Raw genomic sequence first — 16,608 nt, 5'->3', positions numbered from 1 at the left:
GCCACTGTGTGAACGAACTGCTGGACTTGATGGGCCTGGGTCTGATCCAGCAGGGCCTTTCTGATGTTCTTATGCCATATGTCAGTTACAGTTTGGCAGGCTTTGTGAAGGGGATGGATCTGGCCAGGTGGCCATCCCGGCCTTGAGAGCCTTTCCAACGCACGCCTCCAGCTGTTCTGCCACAAAAGCACTTCTATGTTTATTTAAAAAGCTCTCTTTGTTGCTTTTAAATAGCTCTTCGTTACTTTCCAAATACTCTTCCGTGGCTGGAAGTGTTTGCGTTCTGTCCTGTCCGTTCCAGAGATGGTGAACAACTGTCTTCCTCCTCACAGCTGCGTGGTCTAGGTGCTTTTTTGACTTTGGTATCTGATTCAGCGGCCTTGAATACCTCTGTTCCAGTTTAAAAACAAGCTTGTGGCCCATTTCCTAAGCAAATCTGGGAATGTGACGGTGGTTAAGCAGGCCCTTTCCCCACTTTCGTAGCTAGCAGAGAAGGAATGAATGATGTCAAGCAAAGGAATGCACGAGAGCCAGCATGGTGTAGTGGTTAAGAGCTGTTGTTTGGAACAGTGGACTCTGATGTGGAGCACCGGGTTTGATTCCCCCACTCCTCCACATGATCCGGAGCACTGGGCTTGATTCCCCCGCTCCTACACATGAGCGGCGGATGCTAAGCTGGTGAACCGGGTTGGTTTCCCCACTCCTACACATGAAGCCAGCTGGGTGACCTTGGGTTAGTCACAGTTCTCTCCGAACTCTTAGCCCCACCCACCTCAAAGGGTGTCTGTTGTGGGGAAGGGAAGGTGATTGTAAGCCAGTTTGAGTCTTCCTTAAGTGGTAGAGAAAGGCGGCATAGAAAAACCAACTCTCCTCCTCCTCCTCCTCCTCCTTCACCCAGTCTCAGATTTGAGCTTTCCCAGTGGCAGGTTATGGCCAGCTCTGTTCTCTTGAGTTCTAACCCTCAGGGGCAGCGCTTGCCTGTTCTGCTGCAGACCAAATGTATTAAGGGGTTTCGGTGGTATTTTAAATAATGTGTATTCCTGTGGTTGATGTTTCTCTTTTGCTAGACCACCTCTACTTTCTCTAAACTGAAGATGGAGATCAAGAAGAGCCGCCGCCACCCGCTGGGCAAGCCCCCCACCCGCTCCCCGCTGTCCGTGGTGAAGCAAGAAGCGGCGTCCAGTGACGAGGGTAAGGGGCCAGGGTTTCTGCTCAGCGCTCCTGCCTTTTACTGGCATGGATGGACACAGTCCCTCTCCGAAGGCAACTGGGCCGCCTCCTGTTCTTTGAAGCAAGAGGCAGGGAGGAGCTTGCTGATTTCCAGACTAGGTCTCAGTAGGATTCCTGCAAGTTCTTCCTATACACCCCTTCAGTAGAATCCCTGTGAATTCTTCTTACATACCCCCTCCCAATTGCACAGGTGTATCTCTGAAGGCAAAAAGAGAGGGGGCCGCACCAAAACAAAAGGGAGAGAAAACGCAACCAATGGCGCAAGGGAATAAAATGTAATAAATAAAGTCCCCCCTAAGCCTTTCGCACGAGCTTGTTCAGGGGGATCTTTCTCTGCTCAAGAGTCCCATGCAAGTGATAAAACAATTAATTGTTTTACTGCTTGCATGGGACGCTTGAACAGAGAAAGATCCCCCTGAACAAGCTAGTGCGAAAGGCGTAGGGGGGACTTTATTTATTACATTTTATTCCCTTGTGCCATTGGTTGCGTTTTGTCTCCATGCCCATGAAGGCGACAGCCAGCAGCCAACTTTTCTCTTAGCACTTGTCTTATTTCCTCGGCTTTGGCGATGTTCGTCTCTGAGTGCATCGGATTGCCGGATCTTGCGCGAGGCCTCGCCGCCCCCCCGGAGAGCGGCCTTGCTGCAAAAGCGCTATTAACTTCTCAAGAGGCCAGAGCCACAGAGATGTCAAGTTTGGCTCTGTCAAACAGTTACTTTTCCTGCTTCCCATCAAGGAAATACAAGCAGGCCTGAATTTGAGTGTCTCTTGCAGGTGTTAATAAGACCACAGTGCGTGGGGCGGAAAGGTGGCTGGTGGCCCATGGGGGGGGGGACATTCGTGAAGCATTCAGGGATGAGCAGTATTCTGTGCCAGGCAATCCACGCAGACAGGTTGTCGACCTCCTTTCCTTCTGCTTAACCCCATGCATGTCATGGTGACAGAGCTCCTTAGATGCCAGATTCCCTGGATGGATGGGCAGGAGAAGAGCAGTTGTAGCCAGAGCCTCTCCTGACACAACAGACATCTGGCTGCCTCCTGTTTAATTTCTTGCTCTTAGAATCATAGAGTTGGAAGGGGCCAGACAGGCCATCTAGTCCGACCCCCTGCTCAATGCAGGATCAGCCTAGAGCATCCCTGACAGGTGTTCGTCCAGCTGCTGCTTAAAGACCTCCCTAGGAAGCAGATTCCACTGTCAAACAACTCTTACTGTAAAAAAAAAATTCCCCCTAATATCCAGCCAATACCTTTCTGCCTGTATTTTAAACCCGTTAGTGCTGGTCCTATCCTCTGCTGCCAACAGGAACAGCTCCCTGCCCTCCTCTAAGTGACAGCCCTTCAGATACTTAAAGAGAGCAATCATGTCCCCCTTCAACCTCCTCTTCTCCACACTGAAAAAGCCTAACTCATTAAATCATAGAATCACAGATTTGGAAGGGGTCATAGAGGCCATCTAGTCCAACCCTCTGCTCAGTGCAGGATCAGCCTAGAGCATCCCTGACAAGTGTGTGTCCAGCCTCTGCTTGAAGACTGCCAGTGAGGGGGGAGCTCACCACCTCCCTAGGTAGCTGATTCCACAGTTGAACGACTTCTACTGGAAAAAAAATTCTCCCCTAATATCCAGCCAATAACTTTCCACCCGTATTTTAAACCCTACTCTCTGCTGCCAATAGGAACAGCTCCCTGCCCTCCTCTACATGACAGCCCTTCAGATACTTAAAGGGAGCAATCGTGTCCCCCGTCAACCTCCTCCAGACTAAACATTCCCAGCTCCCTCAGCCTATCCTCGCAGGGCTCGGTCTCCAGACCCCTCCCTGATCATCCTCATCGCTCTCCTCTGCACCCGCCCCATTCTGTCCACATCCTTATTGAAGTGAGGCCTCCAGAACTGCACACGGTACTCAGGTATCTGAAGCTCTCCCTGCCCTCCCTTGACGAGACTGGAGTTTATAAGTGCCAGTCTTGGGGGCTGGTTTGAAGGGCCAGCGAGGGCCAGAGAGTTAGGTGAGAGGCATGGAAGGTAAATGGAAGTGGTGTAGCCTTAGTGCTAGGTGAGTTGGCGTGCATTCCCCATTCTTTTTCAGTCCTTGATATGGTTCGGGGGGGTGAGACTTGTCAGCCGCAACGTTTCACGCATGGTTCTGCCGGCCAGTGCCCAAAACCGCTGCACGGGCAGGGGAAAGACCCCAGCTTCTGACGATGGCGCCACCGCGTCCAGGACGATTGCCCCCCCGCCTGCTTGGTTTCACTGGGGATTCTCCTCTTGTTCTCCAGAAACTCTCCCCTTCTCCGGCGAGGAGGATGTCGGTGGCCCGGGGCCGCTGAAGTCCTTGCTTTCCCTCCAGTGGAAAAACAAAGCATTCAGCTTCACGGCGGAGAGGAAGTTCAACGCAGCCGCCGCGCTGAGCGAGCCCTACTGCGCCATCTGCACCCTCTTCTACCCATACAACCAGGTAAGGCGGCTGCTCAACGGTGGTGCTCGGAGCTGCCTTTGAGCTCCCTCGTTGAGGGAGGCATTTCTGGAAAGGCTTGTTTCAAAAAGGAGGTGAGGTTTTAGAACTCTCTAAACCAGGGGTGTCGAGGTCAGCCAGCGTGGTGCGGTGGTGAAGAGCGGTGGTTTGGAGCAGTGGAGTCTGGAGAACCGGTTTTGATTCCCCACTCCTCCACATGAGCGGCGGAGGCTAATCTGGTGAACTGGGTTTGTTTCCCCGCTCCTACAAACGAAGCCAGCTGGGTGAGCTTGACTATAGAGGTCTCTCAACCCCACCTACCTCACAGGGTGTCGTCGTCTTCTTCTTCTTCTTCTTCTTCTTCTTCTTCTTCTTCTTCTTCTTCTTCTTCTTCTTCTTCTTCTTCTTCTTCTTCTTCTTCTTTTGTAAGCCAGTTTGATTCTCCCTTAAATGGTAGAGAAAGTTGGCATATAAAAACCAACTCTTCTTCTCCTCCTCGATAAATGCCACTTGGTCGGGTCTTGCCAGCCCAGATCAAGAGTGAGGGGGGCGCCTCGGCTGGCTCGTGGGCCGGATAAGAGCTCTGAAGGGGGCGGATCTGGTCCCACGGTCAGCCCTGGTTGGTATTTGATTGGGAGACCTCAAAGGCAGGCTGTGGCAAACCCCTCTGTTGACCCTTTGCCTTGGAAACCCTCTGGGGTTGCCATAAGTTGGCTGTGACTCAATGGCAGCTTCCACCACCAAAATCTCTGATGGGGTTTTCCAGCATGCAGTAAATAATTGAAACGACATCAGATGCCAAAAGAGGCAGTAGTACAATCATAGAATCACAGAGAGGGAAGGGGCCATACAGGCCATCTAGTCCCACTCCCTGCTCAATGCAGGATTAGCCCAGAGCATCCCTGACAAGTGTTCGTCCAGCCGCTTCTTGAAGGCTGCCAGTGATGGGGAGCTCACCACCTCCCTGGGCAGCCAGGGATCCTGGAGGTTGGTTTTGTGTGGGGGTTTTTTGGCCATCTTCTGGGCATGGGGCAGGGGGTCACTGGAGGTTGGGGGGGAGGCAGCTGTGAATTTCCTGCATTGTGCAGGGGGTTGGACTAGATGTCCCTGGAGGTCCCTTCCAACTCTTTGATTCTATGTTTGGTAAATGCCACATACAAGTAAGATGGCATTATTTTGGTAACCGTGCTTTTGCTGTCAGCTGGCATCACATCTGCTTCTCTGACTGCAACCTGCTTCTCAAAATAGTTCGAGGAAGAGGGGTTGTCAGGTGCAGTCCCGCCTGAGCACGGTAAGCCTCCCGCATGAACGCAGACCGGCAGCAGCTTTCCAGGGTCTCAGGCAGAGCTCTTTCACATCATCTACCTGCCTAGTCCCTTTATCTGGAGATGCTGGGGATTGAACCTGGGACCTTCTGCGTTCCAAGCAGATACTCTACCACTGAGCTACAGCCGTTATACTGAATTAAACCCTTGGTCTATCAAAGCATTATTGTCCACTCAGACAAGCAGCAGCTCTCCAGGGTCTCAGGCAGGGGTCTTTCCCATCACCTACTTGCCTAGTCCCTTTTAACTGGAGATGCCGGAGATTGAACCTTGGACCTTCTGCATGCCAAGCAGATGCTCTACCACCGAGCCACAGCCCCTCCCCAAGAACACATGAAGCTGCCTTGTACTGAATCAGACCCATCAAAGTCAGTATTGTCTTCTCAGACTGGCAGTGGCTCTCCAGGGTCTCAGGCAGGGGTCTTTCACATCACCTCCCTGCCTAGTCCCTTTAACTGGAGGTGCCAGGGGATTGAACCTGGGACCTTCTGTATGTCAAGCAGATGCTCGACCCCCGAGCCATGGCCCGTCCCCACAGAGGGAAACACAGGCTGCTGCGCATCTGGTCCTTTGGGGGCCCTTCCAGCTGGTGGCAGCTCTCCAAGGTCTCACACGTAGCCTTTCCCAGTCCTGGTGCAGGAGACCTGTTCGATGGGAGATGTGGAGGATTCCACCTGCTGCGCAGATGTTCCCCTGCAAAACTGTCGCCCCTCCCTGCCTTCCCGCCTTCAGGCAGCCGTCTGTGGTAAATTGGGCCTGAGCTTAGGTAATCAGCCATGCACCTGAGCTGTATGTTTGGGCTTCTCAAATTGTTGTTAATTTGTCTGGCCCAAATTTGACGATCGCCTGGGAGACACGCCGCACTGCGCGGAGCAGCGACAGAGAGACGGAGCGGAAGACCCGTCTCTATAATTTGGGTTTAATTTTCCAATCGTTAGAGTAAATAAGAGATAATAGTTGGAAGCGTTTTCTGGGCACAGTCCAACCTTCCTTGATTACCAGAAGGCGCTGCTGGGATTTCAAGTTCTGGGAACTTCTGCTTGGGGAAAAAACAAACAAAAAAGACATGTAAATTTTGCTTGGTGATGGTTGCCAAGTGCCCGGCAGTTAAAGCAGCAAATCTAATCCTCGCTGCCCTGTACTTCGAATTAGGTTCCGGAGGCCAGGCCTGAGCCAAAATCCTTGACAGAATGTTGTGCTTCAGAGTAGATAACACCGGTAAGAAGAGCCTGGCCAGATCGAAGGATCCTCCCAACAGAGAGCTGTCAGTTGCCCACAGAGAGGTCGTGGGGACGGGAGGGCTGTGGTGGCTGCCCCCAGAGCGTGGCGTTTGCTGCACTGTGCCTGCCGCTTGCAGGAAACAGATGTGGTGCTGGTATTTCCCAAAGCCAACAAAATTGTGTCCCATCGTCACTTGCCAGATCTGCCCATTGAACTTTCCCATTCCCCTGCACTGTTTCCTTCCCACAAGAACACATGAAGCTGCCTTATACTGAATCAGACCCTTAGTCCATCAAAGTCAGTATTGTCTACTCAGACCGGCAGCCACTCTCCAAGGTCTTGGGCAGGGGTCTTTCACATCACCTACTCGCCTAGTCCCTTCAACTGGAGATGCCGGGGATTGAACCTGGGACCTTCTGCATGCCAGGCAGATGCTCTACCACTGAGCCACAGCCCCTCTCCTTGGCTCTCCAGGGTTTCAGGCAGAGGTCTTTTACAGCACCTACTTTCCTCATCCCTTTAACTGGAGATGCCAGGGATTAAACCTGGGACCTTCTGCATGCCAAGCAGATGCTCCACCACTGAGCCACGGCTCCTCCCCAGTCTCCTTCCTGCCCAGCTCCCGCGCACTCCGCTTCCCACACCACCACCTCCAGCCAAAAGTCGGTGTATGTGCAACAGTCAGCGGGGTCAGGGAAGCTCTAATGGTTGCGCATAGTCCAGTTACCCAGAACTCCCCTCCCCCCCAGTTACACATACGTAAAGTGCTGCCAAGTCACTGCCGACTTATGCAAGGGGCTTTCGAGGCAGGTGAGAAGCAGAAGTGGTTGGCCATTGCCTTCCTCGGCAGAGACTTTCTTGGAGGTCTCCCTTTCATGTACTGACCCTGAGACCCGATGGGATCAGGCTGTACGTGGACATGTTCACGGAGGAGAGGGCTATCTATGGCCACTAGTAAAAATGGATACTAGTCATGATGCATGCTTATTCTCTCCAGGATCAGAGGAGCAGGCCTATTATATGAGGTGCTGTGGAACGCAGGCAGGATAATGCTACTGCAGTCGTCTTGCTTGTGGGCTTCTTGGTTGGCCACTGTGTGAACAAACTGCTCGACTTGATGGGCCTGGGTCTGATCCAGCAGGGCTTGTCTTATGTTCTTATGGAGGACGGGGCTATCCATGGCTACCAGTCAAAATGGATACTAGTCACGATGCACACCCATTCTCTCCAGGATCAAAGGAGCAGGCCTATTATATTAGGTGCTGTGGAACACAGGCAGGATGACGCTGCTGCAGTCGTCTTGTTCGTGGGCTTCCTAGAGTCACCTGGTTGGCTACTCTGTGAACAGACTGCTGGACTTGATGGGCCTTGGTCTGAGCAGGGCTGTTCTTATATTCTTATACCATGCCGTCTTCCCTCCTCCCAGTTACATACTTTTTTTTTTTGCTGTCAAGTTGCAGCCGAAGTATGGCAACCCCTGGTGGAATTTTCAGGGCAAGACATTCAGAGTGGGTTTGCCATTGCCGGCCTCCGCATCACCCCCCTGGTATTTCTTGGAGGTCGCCCATCCAAATCCTTGCCAGGGTCGACCCTGTTTGTCTTCTGAGAACTGACAAGATCAGGCTAGCTTGGGCTATCCAGGAGAGTTACATATTACACATCTATAAATTAGAAGCAGCTGCACCGTCCTTGGGGTGGGGTCTGGTTGTGAGTAGGGCCAGGGCGCTTGCTACACAGGAGTCGACCAAGTAGGGTGAGGAGTCAGTGATGCATTCGTTGTTTTTTCCCCTCCTTGAAGGCATTGAAGATGGAAAAAGAGGCCCCGGTTCACTCAGGAGACAGCTCTGCGCCGCATCCACCATTGAAGCACGGGGGGCAGAAGACCAAGCCGCTGATCCCCGAAATGTGCTTCACCTCGAGTGGCGAGAACACAGAGCCCCTCCCGGCGAACTCCTACATCGGGGAGGACGGGAGCAGCCTGCTGATCTCCTGTGCCAAGTGCTGCCTGCAGGTCCACGCCAGTAAGTGTGCGTCGCGGTTCTGCACCCCTGGGGGTGTTCACCTGTCCACACCTCTGCCCCCGCCTTGGGCTTCTTAGGGGTCAAGCCGTCTTCTATCCAAATGAGAGGGAGAGGGAGGACAGGAAGGGTTGCATTGGCGCTTGGCTCTCATGGCCCTTTCTTGCATGCCATGGGCAATGCCAGTTGCCTCTTGGGGGCCAGGAAGCAACTTTCCTCCAGGCCAGATTGGCCAGGATCCTGGAGGGGTTTCTTTGCCATCTTCTGGCCGTGGAGTAGAGGTCGCTGGGGGGTGTCGGGGGGGAGGTAGGGCTGACATAGAGAGGATGATGTGGAGTTGTTTTCTGTCGCCCCAGCAAGTCGCACCAGAACCAACGGGTTTAAATTTCCGGCTAAACATTTGGAAGAACTTGCTGAAAGCCAGAGCGGTTCCTCAGTGGAACAGGCTTCCTAGGGAGGTGGTGGGCTCTCCTTTCTTGGAGGTTTTTAAGCGGAGGCTAGATGGCCACCTGCCAGCAATGCTGATTCTGTGAACTTAGGCAGATCATGAGAGGGAGGGCAGGAAGGTTTGCGTCAATGCTTGGCTCTTGCGGCCCTTTCTTGCATGCCCAGGGCCATGCCAATTGCCACTTGGGGGTTAGGAAGCAACTTTCCTCCAGGGATGTGGGGGGACGTAGTTGTAAATTTCCCCCCCACACACACACCCTGCTCCGTGCCCAGAAGAGGGTGGAAAAACCCTCCAAGATCCCTGGGCAAGCTGGCCCGGAGGAAAACTGCTTCCTGACCCCAACGTAGGAATGGCTTAAGGCTGCAGCGCCTTTAGACATGCAGCTCAGGAAGGGCTGTGCTCAGATTTCGGCAGACCTTAAAGGCATTTAACCTTCCAAATGAAGCTGAGAAAAGAGCAGAAGTTAGAGAGAAATCGGCGCCTTCCTCTCAAATGCGGTGTTTACAGATGCTATCTGTGTGAGGCAACCTGCCCTCCGTGGCACGGTGGCGTCCTCTCTGGACTGTCCTCTGATGACTTCTCGGAATGTATTCAGGTTTTAAAAGTCAGCAGGGCCCTTCACCAATAACACCCATAGGCACAGACACCCTTTGTTCATGTGAAGACAGCCAAAACACACCTCTTGAGCAGAGAGGGAGGGGGAAGATTGCAAAATAACTCAGAGGGAAAATAAGTAAGGAGGAGATCCTAGATCTTTAGTAAGGAAGAGATCCTAGATCTTTTCCCAAGCTGAATTTTGCAAATTCCCAAGCTGGATTTTGCAAAGCCCTGCGAGAGACCAAATGGCATTTTTGCGGCAGTTGCTCAAACCTCCGCCAGCTCCTCCAATGTTTCCCGTTACAGATTGGGCTCCCAGCAAGACAGCGTCTTATTAGAGAAGAGTCCATTATTTTATTGGGTACTTTTCTCCCTCTGAGACATCCATTATGGGCTGGCCTCCTTCACATCCTTCGGCCTGAGCGGAATAGATAATTTGGAAGCAGGGAAAGGTCTGTGAAGGATGAGGAAGAAGCTCCAGAAGCGTTGGCCAGGCCGACACCCCACAGATGCTCCCTCTCCAAGGCAGCTTTGGCCTGGGCTGAGGAACCATCTGCTAAGGCAAAAGGACGTCCAGTGGTTACGAGTGGTGGAGTGGTGGAGAACCGGGTTTGATTCCCCACTCTTCCACATGAGTGGCAGACTCTATCCTGGAGAACTAGGTTGGTTTCCCCACTACTCCACATGAAACCAGCTGGGTGACCTTGGGCTAGTCACAGTTCTCTTAGAGATCTCTCAGCCCCACCTACCTCACAAGCTGTCTGTTGTGGGGAGGGGAAGGGAAAGAGATTGGAAGCCGGTTTGAGTCTTCCTTAAGTGGCAGAGAAAGTTGGCATATAAAAAACCAACTACTACTCCTCCTACTCCTTCTCCTTCTCCTCTTCCTTCTCCTTATTTTTCTTCTCCTCCTCCTCCTCCCCCCAGTGGTCCCTTCCATCTCTATGATTCCTTTCTGCCTTTTCCTGGATGTATACCTGCATTCTGTGTGTTGCATCTTTTCAAAAGACGGCTCTTCCATTCCCCACCAATATAGAAGTCTCTTTCTCTCTCTCTCTTCCCCCCCCTTCCCCTGTGATTGCGAAGCAAGAAACCGGCATATAAAACCCAACTCCTCTTCCTCCAGGGGAGGTGAATGGCAGAACCAATACGAGCTGGGTACCTGAGGTTGGGTGGAAAAGATAAAATTGTTTAAATAGACAAATTGTTTTAAGGCGCTTATATCTCGGTTAAAAACATTAAAAAATAAAACCAGGCACATAGGCAACTCAAAAGGTTGATAGACTTAAACCACACAGACCATACACATTTTGGCCTACAGGCCTTCATCAGTGGTCAAATGAAAAGTCACACAATGCGCACCCAAGTATTAAACAGATGTATGACCATATATAGATAGATAGCTTTATACCAGCCCAGGCCATGCATATAGGATGTATAAACAATTTCGAATTAGAGATCCCTCTGTGTAGAATACCTATAAGTTGTCCTACCCTGGGCTGTATTGGTCTCTCATACAGAGTGTGCATGCAAGTATCAACCTTGCAAAGTAGTGATCAGAACCAATATGAGATCAGACTGGGAGCCCAGAGAGGTTTCAAAAACAGCTGTCGCAAGTTCCGAATGGAGCTCTGCCCAGGCACAGGCCCTGGTCGAGCTCCTGCCCGGATGAGCCCATCAAATCACAGCTGTCCTGGGGAAGCCCTGGTTCTTCCTCATAGCTCCTTATGCTATCAGCAGGGCTCACTGGGGGTGTGGGGGGAGGTAGTTGTGTATTTCCTGCATTGTGCAGGGGGAGCCAGCGTGGTGTAGTGGTTAAAAGCGGTGGTTTGGAGCGGTGGACTCTGATCTGGAGAACCGGGTTTGATCCCCCACTCCTCCATATGAGTGGCGGACTCTAATCTGGAGAACTGGGTTTGATTCCCCACTCTTCCACATGAGTGGTAGATGCTAATCTGGAGAACCAGGTTCAATTCCCCACTCCTCCACACAAGGGGCGGACTCTAATCTGGAGAACCGGGTTGGTTTCCTCACTCCTCCGCATGAAGCCTGCTGAGTTACCTTGGGCCAGTCACAGTTCTCTTAGAGCTCTGTCAGCCTTACCTACCTCACAATGTGTCTGTTGTGGGGAGGGGAAAAGAAGTTGATTGTAAGCTGGTTTGATTCTTCCTTAAGTGGCAGAGAAAGTTGGCATATAAAAAACCAGCTCCTACTCCTACTTCTTCTTCTTCTCCTCTTCCTTCTTCTTTTTCTTCTTCTCCTCCCCCCCCCCCCCCGGTGGTCCCTTCCATCTCTATGATTCCTTTCTGCCTTTTCCTGGATGTGTATCTGCATTCTGTGTGTTGCATCTTTTCAAAAGACGGCTCTTCCATTCTCCACCAATATAGAAGTCTCTTTCTCTCTCTCTCTTTCCCCCCCTTCCCCTGTGATTGCGAAGCAAGAAATCGATGCTGAAATTTCACAGTCTCTTCGCACAGCGTAGGGCTCCATAAATATTTCAGTTAAGGACAACAGTTTCCATTTTAGTTTCCTGATCAGTTTTCCAAACGGATGACAGCCGAGCCCTTTTTTTTCTTTTCTACACAGCCTGGGTTAAACCTTCTTCTTCTTCTTTTTGCCTTTTTGTGACCCGTCACTTGGCAGGAAGGAACTTCAAGGAGAGGCCTGCTGGCTTGGTGTTATTGACTTAACCTCCCACCCCCCTTCTACCCCTGGGATTTATCTCCATCCTTGCCTAAGATTCTTCCTTTTATCTTACCCAAAAGTTTCAACATTACCTGAATATTTAGATTCCCTCCCCCCACACACACATAGATTGTAAAACTGAAGTATTAGAATATCTCACTCAGCTACCGTGTGGGGAGAGAGTGTGTTTGACTTGCAGGGTTCTTCTTCACTGTGGTGTAGTGGTTAAGAGCAGTGGACTCTAATCTGATGAACCAGGTTGGTTTCCCCATAACTATACATGAAGCCAGCTGGGTGCAAGCAAGCAAAGTATTTATTACAGTCCACAACCAGCAAATACAGCAAAAGTACAAAAATGGGAACATTATAAAAATAATCATAGAACGCATCAACCACGAATACAGATAAACGTAATGTGCTTAACATATTAACACCCCTTAACGAAAAATAAAAAATAAAATCACCTCAAGGACTTAAAATCTATACCACTCTTTAATTTAAGATCACTTCTCAGTTTGTTTGTTTTAAGGTTATAGACCTGGGCACAAAACCTGGCAATCCTTTGTGTCGTGCGATGGTTTTTATCCGAGATAAGTTATTCAATTTCGGTTTTATTAGATCTCCCGGGAAATCCTTCCAGCAATGCCCAGTGGTCTCACTGCGGATTTTGTTGTATAAAGCATACTCCAACAACATGTGCTCAGTTGACTCGATCTATCTTTGCGGGCAGGCACATAGTCTCTGGGGGGAAAAATGAATACCAGTTCCAGGAGGCAACATCAGGGGAAGGCCTCTGCCTCTGTGCCCTGTTTCTAGACCCCCAGTGGAACTGGCTGGCCACTGAGTGAGACGGGATGCTGGACTAGATGGACCCTCACTGGTCTGATCCAGCAGGGCTCGTCTGATGTTTTTATGAAGGTCTTGGTCTCTATGCCTTGTTGTTGGCCTCCCAGAGGAACTGGTTGGCTGCTGTGTGAGACAGGATGTTGGACTAGATGGATCTCTGGTCTGATCCAGCGGGGCTCTTCTGATGTTTTGATGAAGGTCTTGGCCTTTATGCCCTGTTTGCTTGGTCCTCCACGGCCACCATATGAGACAGGATGCTGGACTAGATGGACCTCTGGTCTGATCCAGCAGGGCTCTTCTGATGTTTTTATGACGGTCTTGGCCTTTATGCCCTGTTTGTTTGGTCCTCCAGGGCCACCATTTGAGACAGGATGAAGGACTAGATGGACCTCTGGTCTGATCCAGCATGGCTCTTCTGATGTTTTTATGAAGGCCTCTATGCCTTGTTGTTGGACCTCCAGGGAAACTGGTTGGCTGTTGTGTGAGACAGGATGCTGGACTAGATGGACCACTGGTCTGATCCAGCAGAAAGGCATTTCTGTCTTTTGTACAGTTTGGTACAGACGTGTCCAGGAGTGGATTCTCTCCCTTTATTTTACCTTGCAAGGAGGTCTCCAGTCAACAAAAGCCTGATCCAATCCTGACATTTTGCCTTCTAGCAGGGAAATCTCCCTCTTCTCTGTACGTGGGCAGAGAGCATCTGAGACTTTATGGAGCGGGCCTTCTTTTGGCCTTGTTCACGTGAAGAGGCATTTGGGCCAGTGGACCTGCCTTTTGAGAGGACCCTACGCTCAGACTCCCTTGCTTATGTACTTTTTATTTATTTTATAATCCCACCTTTCTCCCCAGTTGGGACCCGAGGTGTCTTATATAACCCTCCTGTCCCCCATTTTATCCTCACAACAACAGCCCTGCGAGGCAGGCGATGCTGAAAGCGTGTGGCCGGCCCGAGGTCGCCCGGCAAGCTTCCATCACACTAGTGGCGATTTGAACCTGGGTCTCCCAGGTCCTAGTCCGACACTTTAACCACTTCACAGTGTTGCTCACCCCTCTCCCAGGGAGGAGGCTATGCAAGTTATTTCTGTGTGAACACTGTTGAAATGATGCGTCGGCTCCTGCAGGCGTAGTCTTCTGCTCTTCCTGTCTGCCCATTGTGTAGAGAGGAGCCTGGCCGTGGCTGGGAAGAAAGGGAGGTATAAATCTAATAAAATAATAATTATAATAATAACATCAACAACAACAATGCAACTCGAAGAGTTCTTACCTGAGGCCTCGCCAAGGGCATTGCTTAACAAGTTTCTTTTTTAAAAAATGGGGGCTACCTGTTGTCGGCTGCTCTGTTTTGTTCTTCCATAGCACGACGGGGTGTGGCATGCGTTTTGTGGCTGAATTTTTGTCAAATGCATTATTCATAACTTGTTCGTTGTGTTAAGAATGAGCAAGCCAGCAATGCCGATAATTCGTTATCTTAACTCGATGAACATGAGATTACCGTTTGTTCTCTTTATCTCTCTCTCTCTCTCTCTCTCTCTCTCTCTCTGAGCCTCTTGTTTCACAAAGATGGCTCCCTCCGTTAATACCAGCGACATCATTTCTGCTCCTCAAAGGATGAAATGTGCACGTAGATTGTTTGGTCTTTTCCTCCCCCCTTCCTCCTTTTGAAATCACCGCATTTTGATTTGTTGCAGGTTGCTACGGGATACGCCCCGACCTAGTCAACGAAGGCTGGACTTGTTCCCGGTGCTCCGCCAACGCCGTGACAGCAGTGAGTTAAGCCCCTCTCTCGGTAGCCAGCGAGGTCTCTCGGTAGCCGGGGAGCGCGGAGGTGGTGGGGTTCTGCTCGGCTTTCTCTCGAGGCAGGGCTGAGATTGCTTGCAGAAAGGAGCACGGGGTTGTTGACAAGCGTGTGGATTGATGGAGCGTCCTGAAAGTTTCAAAAAAAAATTCGTTAAAAGAAGGGGGAATGCTTCTAGCCCTCAAGAAGATCCTGCTCGCAGGAGGGCCAGGGCCTGAGGCTGAGAAGAGAAACTTGAAACTGTGGCTTTTTTATTGGCAAGATGTAATGCCCTAGACTCAGCTGAGACACGAGCGCGATACAACAAAATTACTGCAGAAGAACGAAAATGCCCATTTTGTCCGGATCAAATAGACTCCCTAGCCCACATTGTTTTAGCGTGTCCACAAAATAATGTTGCACGGAATAAATAGATCACTCCCTGGATAAAACAGCTAAAGACACTTTCTGAGAAGCAGATACTGCTTTATCTGCTGTCAGATAGATCGGTCAATTGCATGAGAGATGTGGCAACTTTTATCTTTATAGTGTCAAGGAAAAATTAAATTTCATTTCCCCTTTTTAAAGTGTGAAATGGTTGATGGATAGCCAGTGCCTGTTAAATCTAGGGAAAGGACATTGTGGTTTGTGGAACACTCATTGAAACCTCAGAAGCTGGATCGGGGCTGTTCTGGGCTAGGGTTAGGGTTTTTGCTCATCCGTTTCCCTTCTTCTCTCTCTAGGACTGTTGTCTCTGTAATCTCAGGGGAGGAGCTCTGCAGAGGACCACAGATGGAAGGTAAATGGGGCCAAGCCATAAAGTCCCTGCATGTGTTACAGTTTCTGATTCCGGCCGGTATTCCTGCCCCTCCCGGGGGGGGCAGGGCAAAAGTTGTTTCTGCAACCGCCACAGGGAGGAATCGGCTCTGGCAACATTGTGCACCTGATACCCACCTGTGCGCTTGCTTCGCGCTGCTGCTCTACCCGCTAAACAAAATTCGAGTCAGGTAGCACCTTAAGAGGGCAACACACTTTTCCAGGGAGATAAGGTTTTGTGAGGCAAAGCTCACTTTTGTCAAAAGCAAGTATGAATGAAGTCCGACGAATCTTCGTTCTCGTTTGTATCCGACTGAGCTTCGACTCGTAAATACTTATCCTCTGGAAAATTGTGTTGGTCTCCAAAGTGCTGTTAGGATTCTGCAATGCTAATACAGACTTAACATGGCTTCTCACCTGAATCTGTCTGCTAAGTGCATTACAACCGCCTGTCATGCCTGTCTTGTGACCAGCTGTTTCCATTGACAGCAGCAAGGCCCTGAAAATCTCATTGATTTTGCTTCCTCGCTGGGTGCCCTGGCTTGCTCTCTTTTACACTTGTGAAGTCTGTCCTCTGGTTTTACGATACCTTCATCTGTTTGTTTTGCCTAATGCTTATGTGACACTCGGGGGTGGGGGCAGGATTTTCTCAGCTAAGCTTCTTGCTCAATCTTGCTGGAATTTTTTGTTTTCATTACCTTCCTAGGGCTGGCAGTGTGCTGGCGTGGAGCTTTTAAGCTTCAGCTCTGTGTTGTCTTGGCTGGTCCATTGCTGACCAGTGAGTTTATCCAGTCTCTTCCTCCCCCCACCCCCCCACCCCCAGGATGTACAGCATTGGCCATAAGGCCGATGGCCAGAAAATCTTGCTCGGTAGGGAGGCAAGGAATTGAATAAGCCACAACTGTGTATGTTACGCCCAAGAGGAAGTGGTGTGAAACCAGTAAATATTGTGCTCTCTTCTCTTACAGAGAAGGGGGAGGGAGGGGCCATGGCTCAGTGGTAGAGCATCTGCTTGGCATGCAGAAGTTCCCAGGTTCAATCCCCGGCATCTCCAGTTCAAGTGAACTCGGCACGTAGGTGATGCGAAAGACCTCTGCCTGAGACCCTGGAGAGCCGCTGCCAGTCTGAGTAGACAATACTGACTTTGATGGACTGAGGGTCTGATTCAGTACAAGGTAGCTTCATGTGTTCAGAAGAGGGA

At 50.7% G+C, this 16,608-nt stretch overlaps 1 protein-coding gene across 1 annotated transcript in view; it reads left to right on the top strand.

Moving 5' to 3' along the window:
- KDM4B (lysine demethylase 4B) overlaps positions 1-16,608 on the top strand; it is a 200,668-nt gene that overhangs the window by 169,350 nt on the left and 14,710 nt on the right. The window contains exons 12-16 of the mRNA XM_056867633.1: positions 1,068-1,191; positions 3,505-3,683; positions 8,025-8,247; positions 14,506-14,582; positions 15,335-15,390. Coding sequence (XP_056723611.1) covers positions 1,068-1,191; positions 3,505-3,683; positions 8,025-8,247; positions 14,506-14,582; positions 15,335-15,390 — 659 coding nt within the window. The remainder of the gene's footprint in view (positions 1-1,067; positions 1,192-3,504; positions 3,684-8,024; positions 8,248-14,505; positions 14,583-15,334; positions 15,391-16,608) is intronic.

This window comes from Euleptes europaea, chromosome 2, assembly GCF_029931775.1.
Source record: "Euleptes europaea isolate rEulEur1 chromosome 2, rEulEur1.hap1, whole genome shotgun sequence".
NCBI classification, from domain to species: Eukaryota; Metazoa; Chordata; class Lepidosauria; order Squamata; family Sphaerodactylidae; genus Euleptes; species Euleptes europaea.
This window is presented reverse-complemented; position numbering and strand designations above follow the sequence as displayed.